General features: G+C 33.4%; 1 protein-coding gene across 1 annotated transcript in view; it reads right to left on the bottom strand.

Moving 5' to 3' along the window:
- Positions 1-18,335, bottom strand: part of LOC117171246 — a 65,190-nt gene that overhangs the window by 30,173 nt on the left and 16,682 nt on the right. The window contains exon 2 of the mRNA XM_033358361.1: positions 10,432-10,509. Within this exon, the coding sequence (XP_033214252.1) occupies positions 10,432-10,509 (78 nt within the window). The remainder of the gene's footprint in view (positions 1-10,431; positions 10,510-18,335) is intronic.

The raw sequence follows: 18,335 nt of genomic DNA on the forward strand, positions 1-18,335 counted from the left end.
TTCGATATACTTTTAACAGTGCAAAAAACAAAATTTGAATTAATGCATTATTTTGCGAGTGGTTTTGCTGAAACTATTTGGAGGAAGTTACCGTTTCACCTGCACAAATGCGAAAAATAGAATAAAAAAAACTTATAAAAAGTAGGTACATAAAGTCGTATTTCATATGGCTCATTCAATTAATATTTGAGTTTTAGAGAAAAATACCATAATTCCTAATACTATTTTAGGAACTGTCACAATACAAGACGAGCAGAGAAAATGAACTATTCGTGTCATATATTACTTGCAAAATTGTTTCACTTAAAATAGCATTTTAAACATTCAACATTACTATTCTGCATAGCGGAAGCATACGTACAGGATAGAGTAAAAGCGACAAAGAGTTAAAAGGTTGAATTTTAAACTTACAATTACGAAAATTTCGATCTTAACTATATTTTCAGGTAGCTAATTGAAAACTGTTAATCCTTAAGCTCTTTATTTTAAATTATTGCAATGTTGTCTACTATTTGCTTCAAAGGTTCAGTACAAATAGCAGCAATTTCTCGTTACGTGTGAACACTAGGGCGCACAGTGGCAGGAATCGGCAGTTTACTGTTCATAATCCCCAAGAGACTATAGCGAGTTATTGCCACACTTTATTGGGTCCAAATCATGTCACATGTGGTAAGTCTCTCTGCGGCAAGTCTAACATGCGGCATGTCATATCTGTATCATGTCACATCTGCGGCTTGTCACATCTGTAGTATTTATGCATCTGCAGCATGTCTCATTCTCTCAGTGGCATCTGTTCATTCCAGAAAATTTTTAATGTCCAATTGAAACTGGCTAAACTGAGGAAAGTCTCTCTAGACTAATTGTCTTCCTGATAGCATCTCTCCTCAGGAAAAATTTTCGAGCCTATAGTAAAATTTTAAAACTGCTGCAAGCCTCCCGGTACTAATTGTCACATCTCTGGCATCTCTTACAGCGAAGTCTCCCCAGTGGCATCCCTCATCCGTGGAAAAATCTTCAAGTCCACATAAAAGTGGCAAAAGTGCGGCAAGTCTCTCAGGACTGATTGTTATATCTGTGGCATCTCTCGCCCGCAGCAAGACTCCTCAAAGGCATCTCTCATTCTAGAATAATTTTCCAGTCCGCATCAAAGTAGAAAATCTGCGGCAAGCCTCCCAGGATAATTGTCACATCCGCGGCATCTCTAATCAGCAGCAAGTATCTACCGCGGCATCTCTCACCCAAGAAAATTTTGAAGTTCTTGCAAAGATGGCAAAACTGCAGCAAGTCTCCCCAAAGGTGTCCCTCCCCCCAAAAATTTTGTTTAGTACTTCAAAAGACGAAAAACAGCGGCAATTCTCCCCAGCAGCATGTTTCTACCCAAAAAATTGTTAAAGTACTTCCAAAGATGGCGAAACTGCGGCAAGTCTCCCGAGCGAAATCTCTCCCCCAAGAAATTTTTTTAAGTACCTTCAAAGATAGCAAACCAGCGGCAAGTCGCCTCATCGACATCCCTTCTACAAGACATTTTTTTGAGTACTTTAAAAGATAAAAAAACGGCGGCAAGTCTCTCAAGCGGCATCTCTGATCGAAGGAAATTTTGTAAGTAGTTCTCAAAATGGCAAGACTGCGGCAAGTCTCCCCAGCAGCATCTATCTCCCAAAACATTTTTTTTAAGTACTTCAAAAGATGGCAAAATAGCAGCAAGTTTCCCCAGCGGCATCTCTCACCCAAGAAGATTTTTTAAGTAATTCTAAAGATGGCAAAACTGCGACAAGTCTCCCAAGCGGCATCTCTGATCCAAGAAAATTTTCTAAGTAGTTCTAAAAATTGTAAGACTGCGGCAAGTCCTCCTCAGCAGCATCTCTCTTACCAGAAAATTTTTCAAGTAGTTCCCAAGATGGCAAAACTGCGGCAAATCTTCTCAGCAGCATCTCACTCCAACACAAATTCGTTAAGTAATTCCAAAGATGGCAAAATTGCGGAAAATCTCCCCAGTGGTATCTCTCTCCCAATACCGCGGCATCTCTCACCGAAGAAAATTGTTTAAGTTCTTGCAAAGATGGAAAAACTAAAGCAAGTTTACCCAGAGGTATCTCTCTCCCAGCAACTAATGAAATTATGTAAGTAATTGTTATTATTAATTGTTTATAACAGCAAACCTAAATTTAAAACCTAATATTCAAGTTCTTGAAATATATCTGCAATAATTCTTACAGATAGTAACTTCTCTTAAGTCTTTTCTTCGAATAAAAAAAAATGATATTCGTAAAATGTCCAATTTTGACGTTCTATTTATTCAAATAATAAATTTCACAAAGTGAAATGGAGAAAATCGGGCATAATGACGTTCTGCAGGATTTAATTCTGAGCATTTAAAAAAAAAGCATCAAATTTGGTCCAGAATTGTAGTCTGTAGTGGATTATGAACAGTAAATTTCCGATTCCACTCACCGTGGGGCGGCTCGTTTTCCACTTTTTTAGATTAAATTTCAACACACCGCGAATGAGACACATATATACCAACTTCTCATTTGCAACAAAAATTGTGTTATCAGACAATGTCCTCTGTAGGTTCTTTGGATTTCAAAATTCAAACATATGAAAAATAAAAACCTAATGTAAAATTATAAGTTATGAATAACATATTTTCCTCGATTTGTAATTATTTATTACGATTATAATTTATTCATTGATTAAAGCAGTTTGAATCTTTAAATTCATGATTTGTCAAAACGCAGATTTTAAATTTATAAACATTCCAGATTTTAATAGTTACATTTGAATCAAATTGCGAATCTAATTTTTAAATTCTCAATCTATTTTTTCTGTTATTTTCAACTATGTATTTCTTTTGAATTTCCAAACTTAAAATTTCTTCTTAATTCATAATGTGTCCCCTAAGGGCTTACATGCCTTCTATTCCTTACAATCTTTCCGCTTATATCTATATTTTTGTACAATATTATCCTTTCTATATATACAATTATTTACAACTATTTACATAAAGTCTTATATCTAGTTCCTTATCTCCATTTCCTGCGATAGCGCAATTTAGGACTTATTAGCAAAAGAGTGAGCGAGCGAACAAAAGCGACAGTGCAAGCGAGAGAGAGAGAGAGAGAGAGAGAGTGCATGAGAAGGCAAATGCATCTTAGTCTACTTAACTTTTACCTTACCATTACTTACAATCTTTATGCTTCTAATCTAAGCGACTTCCGTTTCCTTTTTCTTTCACTTTTTTATACTTCCATTTTCCTTTTTTCACATGCATTCTTTCATTCTCGCTCATTCGTTCTTCTAGCACCCTCGAACTCCTTCATCCATTCTTCTCCTAATCCATCCTCCCCTAGAATATTAACCACATTCTCTTTCCAGCTTCCTTTATCTTCCATTCCTCTCCTACATCCTTCTCATACATGCTCCCATATTTGCTCTTCCCATTCACATATTCTACACTTTCTGTTTTCTTCTTTGTCCCAGTACACACCCTCCCTTACCTCGGTTTATTATCTAAATCCTGATATTCTGTTCCAACTTCTCTCTCTACATCCCTTTTCTAAATACTTTGGTACTCCTTCCTTTTTTATTACCATATACCATTTATTTTATTTTGATTCCTCAATCATCTCCCATCTTTTATCTAATTGTCTTTCCCTCTACCTTTTTTCCAATTCTTCATAGTTTACTCCAGTGCCGTCTTCTATTTCTCTATCAATAAAGAACTCCCTCCTTTCTTCTTTCTATCTCGTCACGTCGATCGCCCTCCATCACCTCTCTTCTACCACCATCAAACACTTTCTCGCCAACTCCTCTCCCTTTCCCTCACTCAGCTTCGTGTCAAATTTCCAAGCCCTCTTTACCTCTCTAATACTTAATTTATTCCTTTACGCTTCTTCTCTCACCATATACCATAGCGTCCTCCAGTCAGCCCCTAGAGTCCACCTTATATACCTTTCTTGTAAACTCTCAATATCTTTCCTTTCTTTCCATCCCCATATCTCTGCTACATAACCTAATACCGGCCATACGAGCGTATCAACTTACCACATTCTACTTTAAAATTTTTTTAACTTTCTTTTTCCTATTCCCCATATCTGTTTCATTACACTGCTGCTTTATTTAACCTTTCTTTTATATGAGATGTATGATCTCCATCCGTTTGCAAGATATATCCCAAATATTTATACTCTTTTCCTTCTTCTAAATTTATTCCCTTCCATCTCCCTTTTAATTCTTTCTTCCTTCCTCCTACTTTTCTAAACCTCATTATCTTTATCTTTTCTGCATTTACATTCAGTTTTTTCCCATCTAAGCATATCTCTAATCCAGTAATTAATCTCGCCACCCTTCTTCATCCTCTGCCATCCACACTATGTCGTTTGCGTATGCCATTGTATATATCTTTTCCTTCCCTATTCTAACTCCTCCCCGACCTTTTCTCCTTATTTCCACTTCCAAGTCTGATATTAATAAATTAAATAAAAGTAGGCTCAGAGGACATCTTTGTCTCACACCTCTCACCAACCAGAAACTATCTCCTACTTGCTCTCCTACAATTACCCTGATTTTTGTCTCTCTAAAAATTTCTGATAGTTTCTTTATTAATCCCTCTCTTATCCCCTTTTTTTATCATAACTTTTTCTATTTTGCCTCGGTCTAATGAGTCAAACGCCGCACTTAAGTCCACAAACATTACTATCATTGCTCCTATTTAATTCTCTTATTTACTAGATAGTTCAGATCATATAAACGTTGTCCATTACCTCCATTCCTTTTTTAAACCCTGCCTGATTCCATACTTCTCATCTATACCAGGTAACTTTCAATTCTTCATTATCCTTAAATCCTTAACTATTCCATTCCTTCACACGTCCTCTTCCTTATCTCTTTCTCTACTATATTTTCCTACCTATACAACTTTTCTCTCTACTTATCCTAGGAAATCCAGACAATATTTCTCCCATTTCAATATTTCGTTCACTCTTTTTCTTCTTTTTCTTTCTATATTTACTACCTTCCATACCTCTTTTTCCGTCCGAGCCTTCTCTGCCTCTTCCTTAAACCTTTTATTCTCTTCCTCTTTCTTATGATAACACAACTCAGCATACTCTTTCTTTTTTATTCCTATATTCTTCCCCATTACGTTTTTCTTTTCTCCACTTTCTCAATACCTTTCTGACCGCCTTTTTCTCTTTACAGTCCTCATCCCATCCACTTCTATTCCTCCCTTTACTAACTTCATTCTTTTGTGCACTCTAATCCTGTTTTTATTTCTCCTGTCATTTTTTCCATTTCCTCGTCCACATTTCCCTCTCCCATTTATATTTCTGACCTTTTCTCTAAACTGTTTCTTTCCTTCCTTTGACCAATCCCCTTTTCCTACACTTTTTACATCTGCTCCCCTTTTATTTATATTGCTATTACTTTTTTGTCCCTCTAATGTCACTATTAAGGGAAAGTGATCCGAATCAATGTAAATACCTACATCTATTTTTTTTAAATTCTATCTTACCTCATCATCCACTATCACATAATCAATTATCGTTCCCCTTTTACCTCCTGAATGTGTATATTCTCCTTGCTCATCTCCTTTTATATTTCCGTTTAAGATATACCTTCCCAACTCCTCCAAGCTCTTCAAAAACTTTTTTTCCTCCCCATTTAGTACCTTATCTTTGGATTTTCTTCCTCTCGCTTCTCCCCATCCCCTTCCTCCTCCGTCTCCTGTTCTCGCGCTGAAATTCCCACCTATTATCAGCCTAATCTCTTCTTTATTTTCTTCAATCATTTCTTTCATCTCCTCTTTTCTGTCATTCTTATTTTTTCCTATTATACATTAATTTCTTACTTCCATCACCATTCCTCCGATTGCTTTTTTCTTTCCTCTTCCGCTATTTTCCTTCATTTATACTGCATCTTCGATTCACCCATGCCAAATAATCCTCTATTATCTCTGGGCTTCCACATAATAACCTCTTCTTTATCATCACCTCCCTCTTATGTTCCCATTTCTTTATTTTCACCATATCTACCTTAGCATCAATCCTTTTTAGTACTTCGTGCACCCCGTTCCTTCAGCTCCTTCTCCTCTAAATGTATACCCTTTATCACTATGTTTAATTTTCTTTCTTCCCTCGCTTTCCTTTCTATTCTTTGTTCTATTTTTCTTAGTCTTTCGATCTTCCTAGTCCCACTCTCGCCCTCACCATAATCCTGGTTCGAGCTTTCAAGTTTCTTCATCCTACCTTGCTTCTCCTTTCCCTCTTCATTATTATCTTCTTCCTGTTCCTCTAGTTTTTGTTCCAATGACTGCATCCTCTTTTCTAACTTTTCTCGGATTTCTTCCCATTTTTTTATTGCTTTCTTAAGTTCATCCATTTCCCGCCTAATGTCCTTCTTTAATTCTTCTCCCCTTTCCTCTTACTTTTGTTTATAAATCGCCATTACCTCTATCATCACTTCGAGAATTTCCTTTAGTCTTTCCTCTTTCATCGGTACTTCTCTTTCATCTCTTCTCTTCACTGCTTTCCCTCTCCCCTCTCTTCCTTTTGATAAAAGCCTCAATTGATCCTATGCTTTTTGCTTTTAATTTGGTCTTTTTCTATAGTTTTCTTATGCTTCCCCCTTGCCTTCCTTTCTTTGATCTCCTCTTTCGGCGTACTGAAGACTTCTTGCTCTAAATCTGTTTCTTCCGCGGTGATACTCGTGCGGCTAGGCATTAATCCAATTCAAACTCTCCCGCCTTCTATGCTTCCCCCTGCCTCTAACTCCCGTCGCGGTCTGGTACTTGTCTCGCCTTTCTTTGTCGCTACCCAACCCTGCTACTACCAATCTTAAATTTCACCACCATATCAGAAAAACTCAGCATAAACAATTCTGCAGGATTTAATTTTGAGCATTTAAAAAAAAAGCTTCAAAATTGGTCAAGAATTGTAGTCTGTAGTGGATTATGAACAGTGAATTCCCGATTCCTCTCACTATGGGAGGCTCGTTTTACACGTTTTTTTTATTGAATTTCAATACACTGCGAAAGAGACACATATATACCAACTTCTCATATGCAACAAAAGTTGTGTAATCAGACAATGTCTTCTGTAAGTTCTTTGGATTTCAAAAATCAAATATATGAAAAATAAAAACCTAATGTAAAATTATAAATTATAAATAACATATTTGACTTCAATTTGAAAGTATTTAAAAATATACAAAAACATGTGTCTTCTTAATGAATAAAGAAACACCTTTTGGGAAAATTTTAATATTTTTAAATCAGAAATTTCTTCAGCTTCAACCAGAGGAACATGTTTTAATTCTGCTTTTTGGAGAAAAACATTCGTCATAATGCAGATTTCAAATTTATAAACATTATAGCTTTTAATTATTTGCCAAATTAAGATCTTTTATAAAGGTTACATTTGAAGCAAATTTCGAAAATAATTTTAAAATTCTCAATCAATTTGTTTCTGTTATTTTTAACTATGTATTTCTTTGGAATTTTAAAACTAACCATTTCTGAAGTATTAAATTGGAAATTGATCACTTTTACGCGATTCAATCTTTGGTTCCATTTATAAATTTTAAACACTGTCTATTAAATTCAGTTCAGAATATCAAAAATTGTTTATGTGTTGTGCGTTACAAGTTTAATATCTAAAACTTTTTAAGATACACAAGAAAAAATGTTTTGATTGGAATTCACACAATTTTGAATTTCTAAAATTTAATATTATCCCATTTTAAATGTTTTATTGCAATAATTAATTAATAAAATTTATAAATAAATGCTCAGCCTTCCTAATTATTAAAAACAATAACTTATGTTGTTATATAGAAATTCTTAACTCGAAAGTACTTTTGGTCGAGAATCAAATAATCTGACTGGTAGATTGTATAGAAATTCGGATATACTTCTTTCCAAAATAATTTGTGTGCAAAATACATTATCTTAAAAGTACAATTTTCTACCAGCCCGTCGCTTACTTTGTGTTAAGAAGCATTTATTTTGCATAAGACATGATATTTACAGAAAATTTGCATATTAACAAGCTCGAGGATGTATTCACGTATAAACTGTCACCTTTTTTAAGAAAGACAAAGGTTTGGTAAATGGAAGCTTAGCTAACTGGGGCGACAAATACTAAGAGTTCTCTGTTTTCCATGGTAATGATATTGACTTACGTCGCAGTCCTTAAGGATTTCTTGACAATGAGCAAGCTAAATATATTCCACAAAATATGCAATTTATACAACGAATTATGACAATTTTTAAGAAATAATATGAGATGCCATCGCATAGTACAAATATGCCTAAAATAATAGTTATTTCTAATTTTAATTGATTAACACATATAGTGCCCCAATTTTAAAATAAATTAAATTCTTTGATTTTACATAAATTATTATTTTTAATTATTGATTATTTACTGTATAGGTTTATTATCCATTGTGATCATGTTTTATATCATATTCTATACACGGGCAAAATTTATATGTAAAAATGTCATGAACTAGTAGCTATTTCTCGGATATGAGAAAATTTTTTCGGATATTCCTGTATTTTCGTAAACAATCTGCGAATTTTAAGAAAGAATCGACGAAATCGATGTGACAATTTAAAAACAGCTCATTACTTTTTTTTCATGGTGAAATGCCTAGGTGAATACGAGTACTAATAAGAAAGCCGGATGCAGCCGCGTGTTATCAGTGGTTGTGATTAAATTTATAGTGATTCTAATCCTTCCTAGTGAAATAAAAATGGTTACAGGCCCATACCCAGTAAAGTGGAATCGTCTGGCATTATATGTACTCATGATAAGTAAATTATAATATAATACATTTGTAGCGTGTGTGCCTCATTTACAGACTTCTGTTTCACCCAAAATTTTATATAAAATAACAGAACCATGTTCTATCGCAATGCTACGGGATCTAAATGGAACAGTCTAACAAGGCAATAATAAATATAATATGAGATACATAATGTATAATTTATGGTCGGTTCTATTTTCTGAGACATTCGCGTCTTTCTAAATCAGATTCAAAATTATCACTTTCGAGATAAGTATTGGATGTTACTAGGACCTATAATTGATATATTGACATAATACGCATAACCTGAAAGCAACCGGAAGTGAGTATATTTCATGTACGAAACCCAGTATACGTGCGATTATGACAGTAGCACTTTAGATGCGATTCATTATCGAAAATCGATTTTTCGAAGTTCCAACTTCTACAATCCCTCAGCGTCTAATTTGTTAGATTAAATGGTTCGCCTGGAACTTAAAATATCTCAAATTCATCTGGTTACATAGCCTGATACGTAAGCCTATACCAACCGTAAGAACCCTCTTATATTTAAATCTAAAATAATAATGGAATTTCAATTGTAATAATTCCTTTGAAAAAAACATCGCATTCTTATTTACATAAATTAAGACTAAGCATTGTAATTCTTTATTATTATTATTTATATACTTTATTAATTTATAAGATTTTAGTTATCCATCCAAAGTATTTACATTGAAGGGTATAATTAGATTTTTCTCAGTCTAGGTAGGTCAAATACTTTTTTTTAGTTCTGCGAAATACACGTTTCACAGAATACATTAAAACGTATTACTACCAGACTTAATTTTAAAAAAGTGATAACTTTCTCACATGAATAAAATATGTGCATATACCAGAACTGCAGTTCGTAACGGGTTCACAAGAAAATAGCTTTGTAGTAGCATATTTGGGAAGTTTGCTATATAGAAATGTCGGTGAACTGCGGTAAGGTTTCCAGTTAATTGAAATGGAAAATTTAATTAAAACGGGGATATCAAGGATTTCCATGCTGCCACGGTTACCAGGTTGTAATACGCATGTGCACATTTTTCTCTGCAGTTCACAGTTATGCTATTTCTGCTTTTTATAAAGAAACGCCTTGGAAGCGCTACTACTACTTTATAGAGGCCAAGAAGATTTCTTCATAAATTTTAGTTTCTAAAATGAAAAGAATTTTTCTTTTTGTAGAACAGGGTATTTCTTATTGCTGCTTTCAAAAGTTTGAACAAGTTTTAATAACAATGTTCTCAGTCCCAAGTTTTAAATAAAAAAATAGTTAAATTATATATTCATGAATTTTTATATCATTTTAAAACTCATCTTCAAATTACCACTGTGAGTTAACGTCACTGATTACTAAAAATAATATTTTTTCCTTGTATCTTCCCTTGTTTTATATATTTATTAAACATTTTTCAAATTTTAAAGTTAGAGTTCAAGATCCATAAGTTTAGGCAATCCCTCTTTTTTAATGTAAAAAAATGGTATTCATGACGTTCTGAAACAAGGTTTTATATTTCATTGACCACAAAAAGAATTAATTATTGAGTGCAAATGGCCATCACTCGATGTGTAATCGATGGTCATGTTTGAAATTCATACCTTGTCGTTCACCGGTTGTTTAATGTAGCCAGGAGGCGGGGTAGCTATAGAAGTTGCCACCAATGTGATTACTGCAACCTGTAATCAAATTGAAACAGTTCTCGATTAGAAATAATCGATTTGCTATATTGTAATTATCCCCTCATTGAATTATCATTTACATCTTTTGTAAGTTGCGGAAATTAAATAAAAGGTTGTCAATAAATGAAGGGTGAAATTGTACACATAGAAAACGTGTGCAATGTATTTTACCATATTATATAGATATCTGATAGAATGAGTGACAACAAAAAATATTTCGAAAATTTTATTTTATTTTTATTCATTCATTAATTTTGTACAATTATTTCCACTAGCATACTAATCTAATTTTGCGTCCGAGAAAATTGAAAATACTATTATTATCGTGCATATAACTCATCAGTTCTAGGAAACTCGAAATTATCATTATGGCTAATGCAAATGAAATTCATTTCCTCCTTTAATAAGAGAACTTTTTTGTGTGTAAAACCTCTTACCTAACTTGCAAATTTGAAGAAACAATATAAGTAGGCAGAGGTTTGCTTTCTTCAACATTACGATGGCTAAGCTCGCCACACTAAACTTGCAAATTATGCTGGAAGAATTCTTTAAAAATGTCCAATCTCAAATTTTCATTCATGATTAAAACTCTGAATAAATTTGGGATGAAGAACAGTATATGTATACCGTATAAAATATGCACTGAATAAAAAAAATTCTCGTCAAAAGATACAATTTAAAAACAAACAAAAAAACAATTCTAAATTAAAAAATAATAATCAAAATTGTATTAAAATTTAAGACCGAACGACTTTCAAGTGGAGTTTTATATTTAAAAAAGTATTGCAATAAAGCACTCAAAATCAAGCAAATTCAAATTAAAACGTTTAAAGTGGCTTCATCGTTAACTTGATTGATACAGTTGATAAAAAAAGGGCATTGATATTTGCCACAAATTTAAATGATAAATATAAAAAAAATAGAATAAATAACACTAGATAGTAGAATAATATAATGAGTAAATCATAGCGGAATCGTTGAAGTCATCATTATTTATTTGAATATATTTATTTGCATATTAGTTTGTCTTCATACGCTATAGGGAAACATCATAATTTCCATTCTATTTTTAATTACAAAACCTCCTTCTATTTCCTGAAAGTTTCTTTAGACTTCTTTTCATCGCTTTTTTCACAGAAATGATATACTTAATAAAGAAAATATTTCATTATTTTTACTTTTTGTCATTGTTTGAATAAAATAATTTGCTAAATATTATTTAACAAAATTGTGACCCGTGTAGAAATTCCCCCGGTTGGTCCGAACACAACAAGTTTCCTGGTCGGATCCCGGACGGGGTAGCCCTGGCTGGATTTCATGGACAGGAACCAAGCGGGAGCCGGCCGATCTACATTTTTCTCGAGTCACATAAACCGGAGTCTACCGCGGACTGGCCGGACCAACCCTGGTTATATCCCGTTGTCGGGAGCCAGCCAGGCACTGTTAGGTTATTATATTATATTATATACTATATACTATATATTATATACTATATGAATTATTATTTTAAAATTATGATAAGAATTCTGGATCAATCTGAAAAATCTCTATCCCTTCCACACACTACTCCTTTCCCCTGCCGAGTGAGTCACGCCTACCCCGAAAGGGAAATGGCTTAATGGTGTAATAATAATGATTTAAAGATTTATTAGATCAGTGAAACAGAAAAGAGCTTTTTCAATTGCTTAAAAAAAACATTAAATTTTTTCGAATGATATAACGTTTTAAATTAAACTGTTATTAATTCTGCTATATGCAACAACAGAAATGTTACAATTCTTATAAACTTATCTATTTTCAGATAATGTTTAGTCTGCAGACTTTCAAATTTACCGCCATATATAGTGCCTACTGCGTCTTGCGTCTGAGTAGACAATCAGTAATTTTCAGTTTCGCACCTAGAACGAGGATGCTTGCACTCACGTTACGTTGCCTCTTCGAAGTTCGCAACTATAATCGAGATTGTCAATCAAAATCAACCTTATTTCAGGAATAAGTTTGAAAACCCTACTTAGTGCACGAGTAATTATTGCTATAAATGAAAATCTACTGTTCGTCATACATTTTTTCCCTTATACCTTCCTAACCTTAAATCACCACATGGTTTCCAAATTGCTATGAGATTCTATCATAAGGAATTGAAATTCTACTACAATTTTCTTGCCAGAATTGGTTCATTCGATTTGAACATTTTTTAACCGCTTTGTGGCCGAATTACTTGACCGGATCCCGGCCGGTATTAAAGCCGGGATCCGACCAGTTTACCGTGACGTTTTTAGCCTGATCCCGGACGGATTCCCCGACTAGCGCCCGGCTTGAACCGGGGCTATCCGGCCGGGACCCGGCGGGATCCCTGATTGTATTCTTACACGGCGAAGAATGGAACGTTAATAAAACCTTCATGAATAAAATTAGCTTTTGTCAATTTAACCTGATTAAATATGAGTCCATTTGCCTGAAGTGTAGAAAACTTTAATATGCATCTAACTATACTTAAATAAATAATTATATTTACAACTATTTTTTGTTATTTACGCTTACGTTTCGGGTATAAGATTTGGCAACATAGTCAATGGATCTTTTTTAAATTTTATAAATGAAACCAAAATTAAATAATAATCATAGTTTTATAACACATGCTTTTATAGCTAAATAATTAAATTCAAGGATAAAAAAAAACGGTACAGCAAAATCTATCACTTCCAATTGAAACTTTTTTCTTTAGGGCAGATATTTTTTTTTAGTATTATGAATAATTTGGACTTTTTTTATTCTTTTTAGTTTCAGGAAGGTTGAACTTTTTTCACATTCTCATCCTAATAAGATGATATCATATTTATGTACAATTTGACTTCATAGGTTTTGATAAAAACTCCACGTTTTGAGACTGCTGAGTAAAAATATATATTTTTTCAGGAAGGTGTATGTCTGTCCGTATGTATGTATGTATGCATATATGTATGTATGTATGTATGTATGCATGTATGTATGTATATCTGCACTCTGTAGGGGCAATAACTTTCGACAGACTAATCTGATTGGATTCAGCTTTGGTAAACTTTTTTAAGCCATAAAAAGGAAAGAGAGAATCTGTTTCAATAACAGTACACATTATGTATTGTAATAATATACAGTTATTGAAATAAACAATCTTTCATGGCAGAGGCGAATGCGGATTAATGTCAAATAAGAAAAAATATTAGAGTTATCATTAGAAATAAAATTTGTTATTCATTTCGCAATATCAAAATTAGCAGTCCCGGATAGAAGTACAGAAATTAATATAATCGATATTTGTTATATTGCAGTTCAATAATAATACCGAAAGTTTGCGTTATGAACCAATTTGAATTGAGGGCGAACCAAGCGATGCGTGATGAGAATGTGTTCGCTAAAGCTGATCGGCCTTTTACAAAAGAGCATTCACAATCATCAAATAACAGTTGTCGAAGCTTTAGCCTTAAAAATGAAAATGTCTCCAAAAAGTCTCGATCCAACCTACGCGCACCTCAGGCGTACTTAAACTTGCGAGCAATGAAAATATCGACACGCAGGGGGTAGATTTTTTTAAAATACTTTCCCACACATTTATATCATAATGATTATTGCTGAGGTAAAATAGTTTCATCAAAATTGATATAACAAAAATATACCTTTCTACAAGAATAAAAGGAACCTCTTAACTTAGCAATTTTTATATTATTCATTGACCTGTGTACAACGCAACTGCAATAAATGATTCATCAACATGAAAATAATTTAAAGTCTGTAAAAAACTATGAGAAAATGTTTGAACGTTTGTATTGCTGATTTTATTTAATACATAGTATTTATGAAAGTGAAATATTTATGAAATTAAATCTCCATATGAATCTGGGTTTTCTTAAAATGAATTTATCATTATCTTGCGATATTTTTTTTCCGGCACTATACAGTAAAAAGTAAAGTTCAATTCTAATCCATAAAATTACTGAAAGCAGGCGCCACGCACCTAAAAAACCGGTTTAGTAGCCTATTGATACGTTAATCAGGTCTGTAAAATCTCCCCTGCCCTCTATCCAATGGAAAACAACGAAACGACTAATGACATCCCCTAGAAACGGGCAACAACAACCCTTAGCAATGATCAATGAGCAACAACATCATTTAGAAAAAATCAATAACAACCCTTAGCAACGGCTAATCACAACCCCTTAGCAATATACAGAAAGAACAATTGGCCTCAACTAAGAGAACTTCCCATAAACGTACAATAATAATAATTAGAAACGGTAAATAACATCCCTTAGTCAAGGAAAGCAACAACCCTTAGCAACGATCAAGGAAGCTCCCAAGCAGCGTACAGCAAAAATGCTTAGCAACAGTTAATAACATCCATCAGAAACTACTAATAACATCTTAACAACAGCTAATAACAAGCCCTACCATAGGATCGCAAAAACCCTTAGCCAGAATCAATAAAACTCCTCAGTAGCTTATGATAACAATTCTAAAGAACGGTGATTTAAATATCCTTGAAACGAACAACATCTCTTAGCCACGATCACTAAAACCTTCTGGCAGCGCAAAATAACAATGCTTAAGAAATGCTAATAAGATATCCTAACTTCAACCAAAAACCACCCTTAGCCACGATCTATAAAACTCCCTTGCAGCGTACAATGACAATGCACAGGGAAGTCTAATAAGATATCCTAACAACAAACAACAAGAACCCTTAGCCACGATTTATAAAACTGCCTAGCAGCATAAAATAACAACGCTTAGCAGATTGAAATAACAAAGCTTAGGAATGGATAATAATATCCCTTTGGAACTGCTATAACATCCCCTAGTAACGGCCAACAACAATCCTTAACAAATGTCAATAAAAATCCTTGGCCCAGTGATATAAGAGGGTCTCGACGGATTTATCGACTAATAATACTAGCCACTATAAAAAGGAAGCATTGCGGTACATTTTAATAGTTAATGAGTAGCAAGAACAAGTTCAAGCAGTGGATCAAAATGACCACCACGGTAGTTCTAGGAAGAAACCCGGCGATTGCAAAATATTTAATAATAGGTATTGACGATTTAAGTTTCCAGATCTCTTACTATGATCCGATAAATTTGACAAGTTTTGTCAAGGATCTTTTCATGATCGACGATAATTTTTGAAGATTTTCAAGATTTTCAAGAGTTCCGGAGAGAGTTTCAATTGGTTTTCAACTGCTGTTGAGTCGGTGAATCTTGAGATCACCGAAATTTTTCAAATCCTACTCTGATCTCCGTGATTCTGAATCTTTTGTTTTTTTAAATCAAGAGTGACTTCGAACAAGACTAGGTAGGGCCCCGTGGGGTAAGGAGAATCGCGAGGATCTTGTTTTTCATCCAGGGCTACAAAACTCTAAAAACTATAATTTTATTGAAGAAAAACACAACAAACAAAAGTTTTTATTTCCATCGATAGAGGCAATGGAAGCAATTCTATTTTTTCAATTTTGAGATTGATCACGAGAGCCAACAGCGGTAAAGTTAAAAATTAATTTGTCAGCAAAAGAGCTGATAGAAAAACTGAAACAGTAGTTTTCTTTTGGTTAAGTAGGACATATTATTGGGATTCTTAATTTAAGAAAGAATTTGTTGGTGTGTAAGTACAATTAAAACATTTATTTTAAGTTGGTTCTTGCTTGTGGCGTGACATTCTTCACTTGTGTTTTATTTTATTTTCTAGCCTCTATTGATTTTGTTCAATAGCGATAAAGGTAGACCTAAATGTATATTTTCACTATAAAATCAATTGTAACTATATATTGATTCTATTGTTTTTTAGTTTTGAAATTGATCATGACAGCCAGCAGAGCTGAAGTTCAAAGTTAATTTGTTAGAAAATCAGCTGAAACAAAAATAAAACACTAGTCTCTTCTGCATAAAAGGCATATATTTTGGATTATTAATTTTAGGAAAAATTCTATATTTCATCTATTGACTTTGTTAAATAACGGAAAAGGCAGAGAGGGATATGTGTTTCCACTAGTAACAGCAATTTTTACTATATTTTGTAACTAGAAAGGAATATGAGAGGTGAAAATAAAAGGGCGTATTGGCTAACAACAACAATAACACCAGAAACCTTAGCTGGGTTTGTAATCGCTACCAACGCAACGTACCGCCACGCTATCCTCTGCATCAAAGACGCGACGGGTCGGCAGAACCGGCCAACAAGGAAATTGAGATTCGCCGGGAATTCGGGAGTACACCGCGATTTGCATAGCGACACCCAACCCTACTCCCCCTCCCCTTATAACCTTAATCTCGTTGAGGTTTTGCTTTGTGGTCGTAGGCACGTACATCGAATATAATATTAGGCTCTCTGCTCGGTTCTGAACCGCACTGTTATGGAAATTTCTAAGGGATATTCTTCTGGAAAGATCGCTCCTTGGAAATCTTGAAGAACGACAGAGAACTCTATCGCGATTGTAGGTATTTCTTGAATAATTTAAGACAGCGAGTGCTTTACTCAAGCTCTTATTATCAAAGATGCTTTATGTATATTTATACCAATAAAAGTGACTATGCTATATGTACTAATGTTCAATTACTATCTATCAGGGATCATTCACAAATTACAAAACGCGTTTTTCTTTTGTTTAAATAAAGATCAGAATATAATTTCCGTGAAGTGAACAGTGATACAGCGATATAGAAAAAAACGCGTTACGCAATTTGTGAATGATCCCTCATCTGTAATTCAACCCATTCTTCCTTTTTCTCACATTCTCTAACTTTTAATATTATGTACTGGGAAATACTCCCTTCGCTTAACCCTTCTGACACTCCTTTCTCAAAGCCTGATGGTGAACTATTAGTCAGTTTCCAATAAACCCACCATATACGCTTGGTAGTAAGAATCCTGGGCTGAATGACAAAACTTGTCAGTAGGTGCGCAATTAATTTTAACGAAAGTTTGTGAGATTTTAGTGTTATACATATATAAGAGACATTTTTTCCCGAAAGATTAAAATTTTTTTTAATTACGCGAGTTACGCCGTGTTGAATTATCGCATTAGACTATTTTAAATTATCGATATTTCTAAAAACAAACAACAAATTTTTATGAATCGTAGAAGTAATAAAGATATAAGTATACGCTTAAGTTTGCAATACATAAGAAAGGAAATTTCCAAATTATGATTAAAAAAGGTTGAAAAATATTTGAATTGAATGTTTCGTCAACAATAGACCTTTTTATTTTTTCTACTTATATTATAAAAACTTCTTATAATTACACCTTTCAATAAAAAGAAAGTTTGGCGCTATTGAATAAGAAAGTTTTAACTTTGTTTTTTATAACTCTTTAGATATACAATTTATTAAAGGCAAGACATTTATTCGTGATTTGCAATGATAAGCCATTTTAAATTCATATATATTGTGTGCATTATTTCATAATGATGTGCGATTTAAATTAGTTAAAAATAGCTGCAGTTTATCAATTATTCAAAAAATTTTGATAAACATATGTACATGTTGACCATTTTTTCATGGATAGGCTTAATTTCTTTTGCAGAATTAACTACAAATATCGCTTCAGGCACTCTTTGCTGTCATATCTTTTAATTTAACAAAAACAGTGAATTACACCATATTATTATATGATTACTATAATAAAGCGTATACTTTTATCTGCAACACCGTTAAGTTTTAACAAAATTCGTCTTACTGTTTCAGAAATTGTGAAACTTTTAAACTCATAAAACAGTATAATATTTTTGAGTTAATCTAAAAACGAACGACCACTTACAGGTCCAGATATTTCTGTCTTATACTGGCCCTACTGA

The sequence above is a fragment of the Belonocnema kinseyi genome, chromosome 4 (assembly GCF_010883055.1).
Source record: "Belonocnema kinseyi isolate 2016_QV_RU_SX_M_011 chromosome 4, B_treatae_v1, whole genome shotgun sequence".
Taxonomy (NCBI): Eukaryota; Metazoa; Arthropoda; class Insecta; order Hymenoptera; family Cynipidae; genus Belonocnema; species Belonocnema kinseyi.